The 12,166-nt window shown below is 38.6% G+C and overlaps 1 protein-coding gene across 1 annotated transcript in view; it reads right to left on the bottom strand.

The window, feature by feature from the left end:
* The window catches only part of ATXN10 (ataxin 10), a 76,418-nt gene that overhangs the window by 44,559 nt on the left and 19,693 nt on the right, over positions 1-12,166 (bottom strand). Inside the window, exons 4-5 of the mRNA XM_036401663.1 lie at positions 9,299-9,395; positions 8,248-8,412 (exon numbers count right to left, since the gene is read on the bottom strand). Of these exons, the coding sequence (XP_036257556.1) occupies positions 8,248-8,412; positions 9,299-9,395 (262 nt within the window). The remainder of the gene's footprint in view (positions 1-8,247; positions 8,413-9,298; positions 9,396-12,166) is intronic.

The following is a 12,166-nucleotide window of genomic DNA, read 5'->3' on the forward strand; positions in this document are numbered from 1 at the left end:
AGCACAGATCAGTGCTGTGCAGAACACAGAACTTGGCCTAAGAATGTACAATTTTCAGCTGACAAGGCAGTAGAGTAAAAAGTGCATCTGAGGAGATAGCCTGAAGCCCAATTTTTCTATTTTGCTATTGGGGCTATTTAATTTAAAGCTTAATTTTCACGTTTAAGACAACATTGGGGAAACCTTCTTGCCTACTTGTCTTATGATTAAAAAGTGATCAATAATTATCACAGAAAAAGATCTTCTGCTCCTAGGTTCATGTTCCTGATCACTACTGTGAAGTGGAAAGCCCATAGTTCATCTGTTCCTTGGGTCAGTGCTCCTGCATTTCCTCACATGCATTTTGCACATTCTGTGGGCTAGACCTCTACTGCTTGAGGAGCTTGGAATATTTTAAGACTAAAATTTCTGATTCTTACACCTTCTGGTTTCATGATGTGATGTAACACCTCAGAAAACAAAAAGCTGTGGCTGCCCCATCCCTGGAAGCATCCAAGGCCAGGCTGGACAGGGCTTGGAGCAACCTGGGATAGTGGAAGGTGTCCCTGCCCATGGCAGGAGCGGAAGGAGATGAGCTTTAAGTCCATTCCAACCCAAACCAGTGTGTGATTCTATGAAATATCTGCTTCTGTATTTAAGTGTCCCTTTTACCTTATCCACTTTCTGCACTATGGAATCTTGAAGAACAGAGCATGAGCATCATCACCAAGAGATAACAGAAGAACAGTGGAGTAAAGCACTTCCAACTCCTTCACCATGCCTAGCAATTTTGGAGGTAACTAAGCAAGGATGCAGCAAATTCAATGTACTATCTTTAGTCCTCTCAGCACTCCTGTTTTTCATTTGTGGCACGAGAAAAGAAGAGGAAAAGTAAGATCATCCACAATTCTGAAATATAAAAAGATATTCAGTTTTGGGTTACTGACTGAACATGGCATTTCAAATGCACACAGAAGGCTTTGGTAGGAGATTTAAACTCTCTTTGGGGGCCAACAGCAGAACCACTGGAATAAACTGAAGATCACTGTAATTTAGTGAAGGAAATCATGAAAATTAAAGCTGTTATGCAAGCGTAACACAGTAAGAAATGAATAGTGTTAAATATGCCAATCTTCTTGACTCTTTAAAAACTGTTTGGCTAAAATCCTAAAAAAATCAAGTGCTTCCATAGTAGACAAATACAGGAGGAGATGTTCAAAGACTTTTCAAGAGCACAAGGGCTGTATTGTACCAAACTGCAGTTCTGAAGCAGCCAAGACAAAGCGGTATGAGCTACATTTGCACTCAGTATATTCCAGATGGCCACTAAGCTTGCTCCAATCAATGCTGGGTGTAAGCAATCAACTTTATCATCAAATGTCATGCTCCATATTAAGTTGATTTTATCCCATTAGCAAATTTAGGGAACAATTTCCTCAGTCTCAGGAAAAGAGGAAGACAACCCCACATGTTTTCCAAGTACAAAGAACAAGACATGGCAATTCTCTACTTGATCAGCAAACTTCTTTTTCAATCTCAAAGCCAAAAGCATTTTTCATCACCCTACAATAATGCCACTCTATCCAAAATATTTAGTAAGAACTAAATAGCTATCTTTTTACTGTAATTTAACAAACAAATGTAATAAATCATCCACATTTTGAAGAAAAGTAAAGAAGAAAGTTCAGCTATTTTCAGCCAACCTTCAAACTCTCATCACCAGCCTTTTTAGATGCTAAAAAAGCAATAGGCCTCATGAGGAATTATTTGGAATCAGAGCACATTTCAGAAGAAGCATATTTCATCCTTGCACAAGAACAGAACACTACCAAAACCATTTAAATAAACAATTACAAGCATAAAGCTATTCCATAACAAATGGAACGTGTGCTGCCATAAAATCCCTAGAAAAGAAGTAATTCACCCCATTCCCACACCAGCACTCCTTGCTCAGAAGGAGAATAAGGAAACACATTTTCATATGGAAGGCTTGCTCCTATCAAACATCACAATGCTCCTCTCCTGTGCTGAACCAAGCACAACAGTGAACATCCTCCCATCTTCCAAAGGCATTCCCCAATGAAAGCATCCTCCCTACTGACCATGATAGCTCCCACCAAGTAAACTCCACGGTCTAGAAGACTAAATTCAAATAATGTGCAGTATTCCTCTGATTCAGAGGACACTCCCACTATTGGAGTTTGGAATTTGACAGCTACATCTGAAAGGCACTAAACAGAGATTACATCTAATTTATATGTAAAATTGAAATAATTTTTTTCTGAAGAGCTACCAAGAAATAAATGGAAGATGATTAGCAATGGCTAATAGTACTTCCTGCTCCCCCCTCTCCACAATATTCACAAGAAAAAAGAGGTGACAAGATAATTAAATGTATGAGGCTGAGCTTTGAAAGATTGAGGAAATCTGTGCCAATTCACTGCTACTGCAAATAGAAAGTAGAAGTTACTCAGATCTCTAAAATTAAGGAAACTTTTCCAAGGGTCAGTACTATTTAAAACCACAGCTGAACTTGGAACCTGCAACGTAACTTCAACTTTCCTGGAATTAAAAAATAATTATTTTCTGGAGAACAGAAGAAAGGGGTAGAGGACATTCTAAACTGTCCAACAGAAGAAACTGAGTTGCCAGCCCAACTGAAAAATAAAGTTACTTCACCTCACACACACAACCCCCACACCTCAATTAAGCAAAAAGAGCAGCACGGAAGAGTTCTATCCTTGCCTTTAAATCTTGCCCATAGTTGAGAGTCCTTGCCACAGGAGTACCAGTTTCTGTCCACACATATTTCCATAAGCCAGGACAAAAAACTCAAAGGCAAAAAACTGGGGAGGGGTAGCCCCACAGCCTAATCTTTACAGTAATCATTGAGCTGTGGTTTCAGAAAGAGAAAGTGGATGTTCAGCAAAACTTACTTCAATGCCAAACAGCTGACCACACTCCTAATATCATTTTTCTGAAAGCCAAAAAGCACATTATGCCTCTTCTTTTAAAATGGAGGATTTTCCTACTTTGCTCTTCAGGAATCAAAAATACAACCTGTTTTTCCTATCCATATTGGCTGAACTGCCCCATGCACACACTTGGAAAAACTGATGACACAAGCTATACTCTCATCTCTAATGGAGCCACCAAGGTATTTCTAAAATAAACAGCTTTTAGAACACACATTGATCTTGGTTAGGATAAATTACAATGTATTTTTTTTACTACTTTTTCCTAATTATTTTTAAAAGACATATTTTTCCAGGTTCACATTCTAAAATAGATCTCACGTGGCATTCTCTGTTGGCTTCTTTCCTAAATACTGTACCTTCTACACTCTGTGACATAGTTTGCTACTGATTAACACAAACCCAAGAGGGAGTGAGTGTGGATCTACGTGGAAACGCAGAGAAACAACTTTTGTAAGGATCCACAATATTCCAGAGCCAAAGGCTGTCTGCATGTGTTTAGGAGAAGCTATTACTGAAAAAAAATAAGACACAGCATTTCTTTGGAACTGCATAGGAGTTTGTAACAGAGGGCTCTTCAGGTCCTGGAAGTACTCACACAGAAACAGAGTAGAAAATACATATCAGTTATTAAACAGTTATAGTCAGTTATATTCCAGCTTTCTTTCCTAAAGGATGGACACGTCCAGTTTCCTGATAGCATCCTTTGGTAGGAAGTGGCTGTTGAAAGCAAGCAGCACCAGAACAGGAATCAGCTGATGGAGCAGGTTTGCTTATGTGTTTAAGATATTTAAACATTAACACTTTAAACTGTTGGAGCAAGTCCAGAGGAGGCCACAAAGTTGATAAAGGGACTGAAGCACTTCCCTTACGGAGACAAGATGACAGAGCTGGGGTTGTTCGGCCTGGACAAGAGAAGGTTGCATGGAGACCTCACAGAACTTTCCAGCATCTGAAAGGGTTACAGGGAAACTGGAGAGGGACTTTTCAACAGGAACTGTAGTGATAAGACAAGGGGGAATGAATACAAATTGACAGAGAGTAGGTTTAGATTAGACATAGGGAAGAAATTCCTCCTATGAGGGTGATGAGGCCCTGGCACAGGGTGCCCAGAGAAGCTGTGGCTGCCCCATCCCTGGAAGTGTCCAAGGCCAGGCTGGACAGAGCTTGGAGCAACCTGGGATAGGGGAAGGTGTCCCTGCCCATGGCATTGATACCAAAATTGGCCTGACAGAAACTTTCTAACACAGTTTGAGTCCCAGAAAGGAGGAATTCTTTATGGCAGCACTGGGGACCTAGGGGGATCCTTCTTTCAACTGAGTGCCCCAAGCATTAGATGAACAGAACTTTTATCACACACTCTGATTACATATTCATGAGCTATTTCCACTTCCTTGACTTTATTTGACACAGTCACACCCCTTACTGGAAGCCCTCATGGACTTGGTTCTCTGGGGTCTGTCTTCAATATCCAGTATCCTTTTTAGGTGGCTGCTCCTTGACCCCCACTTCTGATTAAGAGCAATATCATTGTTTTGCATTAACTTTGTCAGCCTTGCAGAGCTGAGCTGGCATCCTGCTTGCATTCTGCATGAATTCTGTTTTGTCTGCTTCTCCAAGGCTACATTGGCTCTTATTTGATCAGAGTAAAACGTTGTTCTGTTCTACTATCCTTATCAAGTGAATAAAATGCTGTTCAGTTCTACTTGTCCTTATCAGCAGGAAGCTGGAACTAGATGAACTTTAAGGCCCCTTCCAACCCAAACCATCCTACAATTCTTTATATTCATCTCATTATATCAACAGTTCAGAATTAAATTTGTGTATCATCAGAGGTACTTCAGAAAGATGGAAGATACGCAGAAAATAAATTACTGTCACACAAGGGCTTGAAAACCATGCTCATCTAGTTGAATAGAAATATAAGAGGGAAGGGAGGGATGGAAGAAGCAGACCCAAAAAGATGCAGAAAAATCAGTAAGAGTTTAGGAGACAGCAGCTCACTTTGAGAAGAACAGCATGTTTTCTACAAGACAACTGCACAGCAAAGAACAATGGAGGAGATAGGATCAGTTAATTAGGGTATGCCAGAAATCAGATCCAAGAAAGGAAGCAAACTTGTTTCTGCAGAGTTAGTGTCTTTGCAAAGACTTACTCTTTGAAATGCATTCTGTAACATCACACACATTGCAACTTTCCTACGTAGCAAGCTCTGGGCACTCTCCACAAGCCCAGCTACAAAGGGGGTACGAGCCAATCAGACAAGTATTTTTAAGAACCTCAGAACTTATACACCATCTCAGAATTTAAATACCATCTGCTTCCTCAGACCATTGCTCTTGAGAGTCAGACCAGCAGCAGCAACCTCAGATGAGCTCCCAGCATTCAGGATTACAGGACTGCTAGCCTGACACAAGCTCAGGAGCTGTACTGAATAGAAGTTTAGTGGCAATGTAAAAATACATTGTCTAATATATGTTAATTAATATTATTTTAATATGCCATTCAGCATCTAACATTAAAAATGGCAAAGACAGCAATATGTAAATAATCCTGGAGCTGTTGAGAAGATCAAGCTTCGAAAAGAGAAGGATCCATCAGTTCTTTAATCATTAGAATATTTATTAAATGTGTGTATTACATTCTCCAGCTTCACAGATCTCAGAGATAGAAGCATTTCTGAGGCTGACAAGTAACCACAAGCTTAATGAAATAAGCCTTCAGACCATCTGATCCGGAGAAACATGATCACAGAAGAACTGAACACAAAATTTGACCAGGGCATTCCTTAGAAAACTGTCTCCTCCTTTATTAACTATTTCTTAGCTCACAGCACACCACAAAAATACTTAACAGAATGTGTATCAGTCAAGAAACACACTTAGATGTGCATCACAGCACTGCTACCTCTCATTCTTTCGAGTTCTAAGGCAACTTTTTGTTATGTTGTCAATGTACAAAGATTTTAAAACTGCATCAGTGCTTAGTCTAGAAATTCCACTATGCTGATCTGCAAAACAGCTCTTCTCTGCTTCAGAAACTGCTTAGGAAGAGAATGACTTGGCTTTCCATCACTGATTAGAATCAGAAGTTGTTGAACTGAGATCTTATTTCCCATGACCCACCCCTCTCAGGAAGTAGAGCCAACATCTCAGATATTCCCTCTTTCTTGACCCGAAATCTTAGCCTTCTACCAAATGTCTTGTGACTCAAGAAGTAGGCAAAAGTGACAGGAAAATTCCAGAAAGCTACATCCAACCTTTAGAGACCCCTCCTCTGCTGTCTCTAACTGGAGAGGAGTTTATGGCAGAGAAGAAGAGCAAAAGCTCTGCTACCAATTGCTGCCTCTAAAAAAGAAGCTCTGAGGAGCTGCTCAGAACAATCTCAGATTTCCTTGGATATAAAGTTGCTGTGGAAGAGGCAAAAGGCATCACACTCGGAAGGAGGTTCCTCCTGAAATTTCCTAAGGACTTCTCCAACTTGAAGATGGGAAACTGGACTCTAAACATGAATACAGGATTATTAACAGAGAAAGAACTGCCAGCTCATCAAACTAAAGACCTGAAAGGTGTGCCTGCATTCCTGTGATGGGTGAGGAACAGAGAACCCAAGTGTGCTGGCTGAGTGGAGTAGTGAGCACTCCATGGAAGAGACTAAATTTCAGCCAATGACCTTAAATCCAAATATTTATCCTGGATATCCTCTCTCTGTCCTAACAATTCACAACAGCAACTGCAAAAATAGTTTGAGCATCATAGTTGTTTACTTGTGGAATGCATTGGGTACTGTCTCAGACAGTACCCAAACATTAATTTCATACATTTCAGTGCACAATAAAAGGGAATAAAATAATGAATAGAGGTTCTGCCTATGATGAAAACTTACCTACTTATTCAAATAAAGAGTTGCAATACCTAAAAGCAGCAATTGACAGCAAGAAAGTCCAGTCAACAGGAAGAATAAACACACATGTGGCAGTCACTTCTTATTTGTTGTAACACAGAATCAGATGCTCCAGCTCAGAGACAAGAAGGTAGGCAGGAATTAAGTGATATTTTTGACTTTAGGTAAGAACATTTCCATTTCAGTCATTTGTGAGTAAGGGAAATGCATCCCTCACTATTTATTTTGATGCTGCATTTATTCTGCATTTACCTTCAAAACATAAATTTGCCACTACAACTTTGGTATCTCAGTCAAAACAAATTTCGAAAATTAAGGATAATCAGGATAATTATCTGAAAAGCAACACTTTACATGTGTGTTACTGACAGATGACAAAACTAAGGACCTGGTTTGTCACTTTTGAAACTGAAGTGTGGGTCTCATAGTGTGACCCTAAACTTACATTTTGCTTTTTGAAAACTACTTATGTCATAAGCAAACTGCCCTTGCCATTAAAAAAGCCCAGCCACATACAAATTGGGGGTCATTTTTTTCAGTACAAAAGCAAACTACAAAATGACATTTACTTTTCTTTCAATCATCTTAACTGTGTGTTGAGACTTTCCATATAGCTTCTAAAACACCAACAATTCTTCCTAATTAAATTTTTAATTCAAACACGACCTTAAAGAGAATGCCACAAAAACATGCAATAAATGATTTTCCCCTTGGAATACATGGTGTAACAATTAGCTGAATGTGCATCCTTGCTATGTAGGGCAGCACATTTATCAAAGGCATAACTGACAACAATATTTAGAAGAATGGCCATTAGTAAAAAATGCAAAAGTTCAGAGGGATAAAACCACTGATTAGGTGCTCCTAAAGTATGAAATGAAGATTCCCAAAAAAAGTCTTCCCTGTTTTGCTATAAAAATGACTGCATGTTGCAGTAGAAAATGGCAATGTTAAAAAAGGAAAAAGGGAAAACCCTCACATTTTATGTAGCACTCCCAAACAACAGACATACAAGTCTTCCTAGAATAGTCTCACCTGTCTGTGAGACTATTCTGTGCTAAATTTAAAAAATCTCCACAAGTATAAATCAGTTTGCATTCTAAACCCCATTTCATTAATGAAAGAAAACCAGACCATGATTTGAAAATTCCTATGTCCTCAACAAAAAATTTAGTCTTAATTTAGCAACAATCAAAACAGTCATGAAACTACCATGGAAATTATCTCTATTATAAACTACTAATTTCTAATTAGATCTTCATTTACTACTTTGCAGTGTCACAAGTTCAGACATTTTAATACAGTGATTTACACCATAAAAACCACCTAATTAAGAGGTGAGGAAAAAGAAAATTTAAGAAAATTAAAAAGAAAATTTAATTGTACATACGACCACTCAGAATCCAACTGTTCTTTGTAGACTCTCAGGACATGAAGAGCCACAGGCAAGTTTCCAGGATCCAGCAGTTCTCTCACTCGCTCTGAATTCAGACAGGTGAACAGCACCATGCAGCAATAGGAGACAATTTTCTCATCACTGTATGGCAGACATGTCCTTCAAGAGAAAATAAGAAGTTAAAGGCAAGTTGAAATGGACCCTGGAAAAACAGGCAAGGGGCACTGAGCTTGCTGAGTTGTCCTTTGCTGGCTTTTAGAGAACTACAAGTTCGCCATTGTCTAAGAAGGATAAAGAAGGATTTTCCTTCCCCTGCAAGGAAAAATATCCAACTCACAGCTGAAGGTCAAACTTTACAGGAAGTTTACAAAACTAATGCTAAATTGGAACTGCTTTTCTTACCCTAAGGTCTTCCTACACTCAGTGCTGACAAGTGGGCTCCAAAAACCCATGGAGAATGATTATCAAATTGATCAAAGTGCCTTACTACAAAAAATCTGGTTGAACACATCAACAATGCTGTCATGTGTCTGCACAAAATAGTTTATGTAATATTTCCTTACATGTACGTCAACAAATCCCCAGGAAGATATTCTGGTGAGGTTAGGAGGGGGATGGAAGGATTGAAAGAGATGAAGATTAAGGAACTTTTACAGACTGCATGTGGTCCACCAATACTGACAGATCTGCACAGCAGCAACATGAAAAAAGATAATGCTGTGTTGCTGTAAATGTGTGTAACTACTTGAAAACATGTCTGAAATAAAGCTTATGTTTGAAGCTCATCATTCAAAATAGTTTTCTTCCAGTTTCTGTTAAATTACGTCTATTTACTGATAGTTTAGAACAAGCAGGTTTTTAAAGGTTCTGACTCCTGTGGTTGGCTAACAAAAACCATCTACAGGATATGGTCTCAACCAGCCCATTCTCACCAAAGTTATTTTTCAGAGTTTCATGGTGCTAGCAAAGGCACAACTATCATGTACAAAAGATTTGAATACAACCACAGAAATGACACTAGGAAAAAAAACCCATCCATGCTTACAAGAAGAGATCTGGGAAAGCACACTTCCAAATGCTATTCTGGGAATCTCCATTTCCTGCTGCAATGTTTCCAAGAAACTGAAGACTACAACGAAGAGCTGAAAGAAATCCAGAAAATATATTAACAAGAATTCAAAGAAACACTAATAAATTTCACAAAAATTACATACTTCAATATTCCAGATACACACTGCAGAATCCATCTCCAGGAAGCTTTAGGTGCAGTATTTCACAGGTACTGTAAATAAATATTTATATTTTCTCTTCTAATACAAATAATTTTACAAAGTATTTCAGAATTACACCCAAGACTTGTCTGAGTATTACACACTGGCTATTGGTGATTACAAGAACTAATTGACAGGTTCTTGCTTCTCACATTATATTCTGGTTAGCTGGAAAAATCATTATAGACAATTACGATGTGCTCAATACCTTCTATCCCAGAATTTCTATCCTAGAAAATGAAAGCTAGCTCTCCAAATACCTCTGCCTCCATTTTTGACCCTGAATTTAATATGGCTGATTTCTGTTCTTACTCCAAAGGATTTATTTTAGCCTCCTCTCAATATAGATTTAAAATAGAAGATGAGATTTCACCACACAAGTTAATATCCTAGAGCAGCCACCAAAAGGTGTAAAGTCATAAAACACAATAACATGAACCCAAAGACTTCATGAAATTAAAACTTATTTTATCCTTATCAACAGCTCTCAATAGCCTGGCCCTTATTAATAAGTTGGCAAAGAAACTTGAAATTACATTTTCAAATTCAGTTTAACAGATAATACAAACAACAGCCTAATACATATGGAAGTGGCTATTATTACCAGGTTCTGCACATCTAAAATTAGGTCTCTTGGAAAGGTGCTGTGCTGCTGTGCCAGCTGGCAGCCAGATTTCCTAAACAGGTCTGGGCATATGTTCTCTTGAGAACAAGAAGAAAGCAAGTCTGAGAAGTGGTCACTTGTGCTTAGAAAAAAGTTACTTTTTTTGGCCATATATATAGATACATATGTATCTATATATATACCTATATATATCTAGATATATTTAAGCCCAAAAGATGTATGTATTCACCATAATGCATCTTGAACTATATTCTCTTCTAGTTAAGATCTCTGTTCTCTCCCCCTGCACATCTGCACTGGTTTATTATTTTCTGCTCATCATTGTGCTTCCGTTTCTCCCACCCATCTGGTTCCCATCCTGCTGACTAAGGAGTCTCTGAAGGACAGCAAGCATGGGCATGCCAGCAGACATTTTATGGAAATACTTCCCTGCTAGAAAAAAAAACAAAACTAGGCAGTAAATCCTAGGAACAGGGTATTATTTGCCTTGGTGAATTCCTTACCTATACAGGAATAGGAAAGGTCTCCCAAAGGAACATAAGGTTGGTTGACTATATTCCAATCTTTCCCTGAAATTTGCTTCACCTTTTTCAGCTATTACACCTTGATTGTTAGAGATTAGTCTGTCCAAAAAGTTCTACAGATGAAGGGAAAATGTTCAAGATCTTGTAAAGTTACCATTCTTACTGTACCAAAGAGGAAACGCCATGAACTCATTTACAGTACAGTCACAAATAGCTACAAATTTCAATATTTGTGAAACCAACCAACACTGCCCTTGTCCAACAGTGATTTCCTGATCAAGGAAGGAAGATACAGGAAAAAGTAACAATTCTGTTGAGACACCTATGGAAAAAAACAGTTTCATCACTAAGTGCTTGTTCTTAACCAGTAAGAATTAGGATTTTTCTTTTAGTTAGAGTACACAAATGAATATATGGGCAAGTGGATATTCTGTAAGACAAAACCTATTAACATTTATTCCCAACTAAGTCGAGAAAGAGGATGCCTTGATAATGCAACATTTTGCCATAAAAATACTCTCATATGAAGAATCTCAGCAATTTGGAAGATATGATTCTACAAACAGATATAAGCAGCTGAGCAAAGCACTGGGTCCAGGTCACACACCATGTCCAGCAGCCACAGACAGAAAGGCACAGATGAAGATGCATGAAAAGCCATCACACCACACCTAGAGTAGCTCATCACAGCAATATCTGTATGGTTGCGTTTAAAGAACCAACACTTCTCTCCCAGAATTCCACAGGTGGCGGTCTTGGAATACATAAATGTCTCATGCAGTGCTGCTCTTCAAATATAACTCCATGGAAAATGTACTAGCCTAGCACCAAGCTACCAAGACAGTCAATTTTGATAGAAGCAATGAAAATCTACACTATGGTATTTATACTTTAAGTAAGAAATTCCCCAAAAATCCAACTAGAGAAGTTAACTCACAGCAAGGTATGTGAATGTTAACAAAAGCAAACACTGCCATAAAAGGAAAGTATTGTATTTTGAACTATGTAACTCTTTTCTTAGCATTCAATTTCCACGTTTTTCTTTTCTGCTTTACCTCTATTGGACTTGATTGCTGCAACATGAGACTGAAGTATACTTGGATATCTGTGCAATATAAATACTGCTTTTCTCCTCTTTAAGAATTTCTTCATCATAAAATCACAGAGCTAGAATTATTAAGCTTGGAAAAGACCTGTAAGACCATGAAGTCCAACTGTTCACCCAGCACCATCATGTTTACCACTGAAGCATGTTCTCAGGTACCACATCCACACCTTTTGTGAATACCTCCAGGATGGTAACTCCACTCCCTGGGCAGCTCATTCCAATGCCTGCCCACCCTTTCCATGAAGGAGCTTTCTCTGGTATCTAATGTGAACTTCCCCTGGCACAATTTGAGGCAATTTCCTTCCATGGCCCTTCCATGTCCTTACAGCAAAAGCAAGAAAATGTAGAAGCTGATGAAGACAGATTTCCATTCTGCCATCCAATC

Source organism: Molothrus ater, chromosome 5, assembly GCF_012460135.2.
Source record: "Molothrus ater isolate BHLD 08-10-18 breed brown headed cowbird chromosome 5, BPBGC_Mater_1.1, whole genome shotgun sequence".
In the NCBI taxonomy this organism is placed as follows: domain Eukaryota; kingdom Metazoa; phylum Chordata; class Aves; order Passeriformes; family Icteridae; genus Molothrus; species Molothrus ater.